We start from the raw sequence: 1,239 nt of genomic DNA on the forward strand, positions 1-1,239 counted from the left end.
ATCACAAGTATTGTTTCGGTTTGTCATAGATATGCATTAGTCTTATTTGATCCAGAATCCACTTATCCATATGTATCATCTTACTTTGCTTCGTATTTAGGTATATCTAGTGATTCTTTGAGTTCTCTTGTTTATGTGTCCACGCCTGTGGAGATTCTATTGTTGTTGGTTGTGTGTATCGGTCGTGTTTAGTTGTTATTGGTGGTTTTTGAGACCAGAGGTGATCTACTGTTACTTAGTATGGTAGACTTTGATGTTATTTTGGTCATGGACTGGTTGTCACCCTATCATGCTATTCTTAATTGTCACGCCAAGACGGTGGCGTTGGCTTTGCCAGGTTTACTGTGGTTGGAGTGGAGGGGTACTTTAGATTATGTTCCTAGCAGGGTGATATCTTTCCTTAAGGCAGAACGAATGGTTAGGAAGAGGTCTGATACATATCTAGCCTTTGTGAGAGATGTCAGTGTTGATACTCCTACTGTTGAGTCAGCTCCGGTAGTGAGAGACTATCTAGATATATTTCCGGCAGATCTTTCAGGCATGTCACCAGATAGGGATATCGATTTTGGTATTGTCTTGTTGCCGGTCATTCAGCCTATTTCTATTCCACCATATCGTATGGCCCCAACGGAATTGAATAAGTTAAAGGAGCAGTTGCAAGAGTTGCTTGATAAGGGTTTCATTCGGCCCAGTGTGTCACCTTGTGGTGCTCGGTCTTATTTATAAAGAATAAGGATGGTTCCATGTGCATGTGTATTGATTATTGGCAGTTGAACAAGGTTACAATGAAGAACATGTATCCATTGCCATGCATTAATGACTTATTTGATCAGCTATAGGGTGCTAGAGTGTTCTCCAAGATTGATTTGCGGTCAGGCTATCATCAACTGAAGATTCGAGATTTGGATATTCTGAAGACTTCTTTTAGGACTCGATATGGTCACTATGAGTTCCTTGTGATGTCATTCGGGCTGACCAACGACACAACAACAGTCATGCACTTGATGAATAGTGTCTTCCAACCATATCTTGACTCAATTATTATTGTGTTTATGGATGACATCTTGGTGAACTCATGGAGCCGGGAGGATCATGAGTAGCACATGAGGATCGTTCTCCAGACCTTGAGGAAAAAGAAGTTCTATGCAAAATTTTCAAAGTGTGAATTCTGGCTTGATTCGGTGGTGTTTTTGGGTCATGCGGTGTCGAGTGTGGGGATCAAGGTAGATCCAAAGAAGA

At 41.2% G+C, this 1,239-nt stretch overlaps 1 protein-coding gene across 1 annotated transcript; it reads left to right on the forward strand.

Moving 5' to 3' along the window:
• Nucleotides 1-240: 240 nt before the first annotated feature.
• LOC138899793 (uncharacterized) lies at nt 241-726 on the forward strand. Its single transcript, XM_070186486.1, has one exon. It carries the CDS (start codon nt 241-243, stop codon nt 724-726), a length of 486 nt encoding a protein of 161 aa, XP_070042587.1.
• The last annotated feature ends 513 nt before the right edge of the window (nt 727-1,239 follow it).

The sequence above is a fragment of the Nicotiana tomentosiformis genome, chromosome 10 (assembly GCF_000390325.3).
Source record: "Nicotiana tomentosiformis chromosome 10, ASM39032v3, whole genome shotgun sequence".
In the NCBI taxonomy this organism is placed as follows: Eukaryota; Viridiplantae; Streptophyta; class Magnoliopsida; order Solanales; family Solanaceae; genus Nicotiana; species Nicotiana tomentosiformis.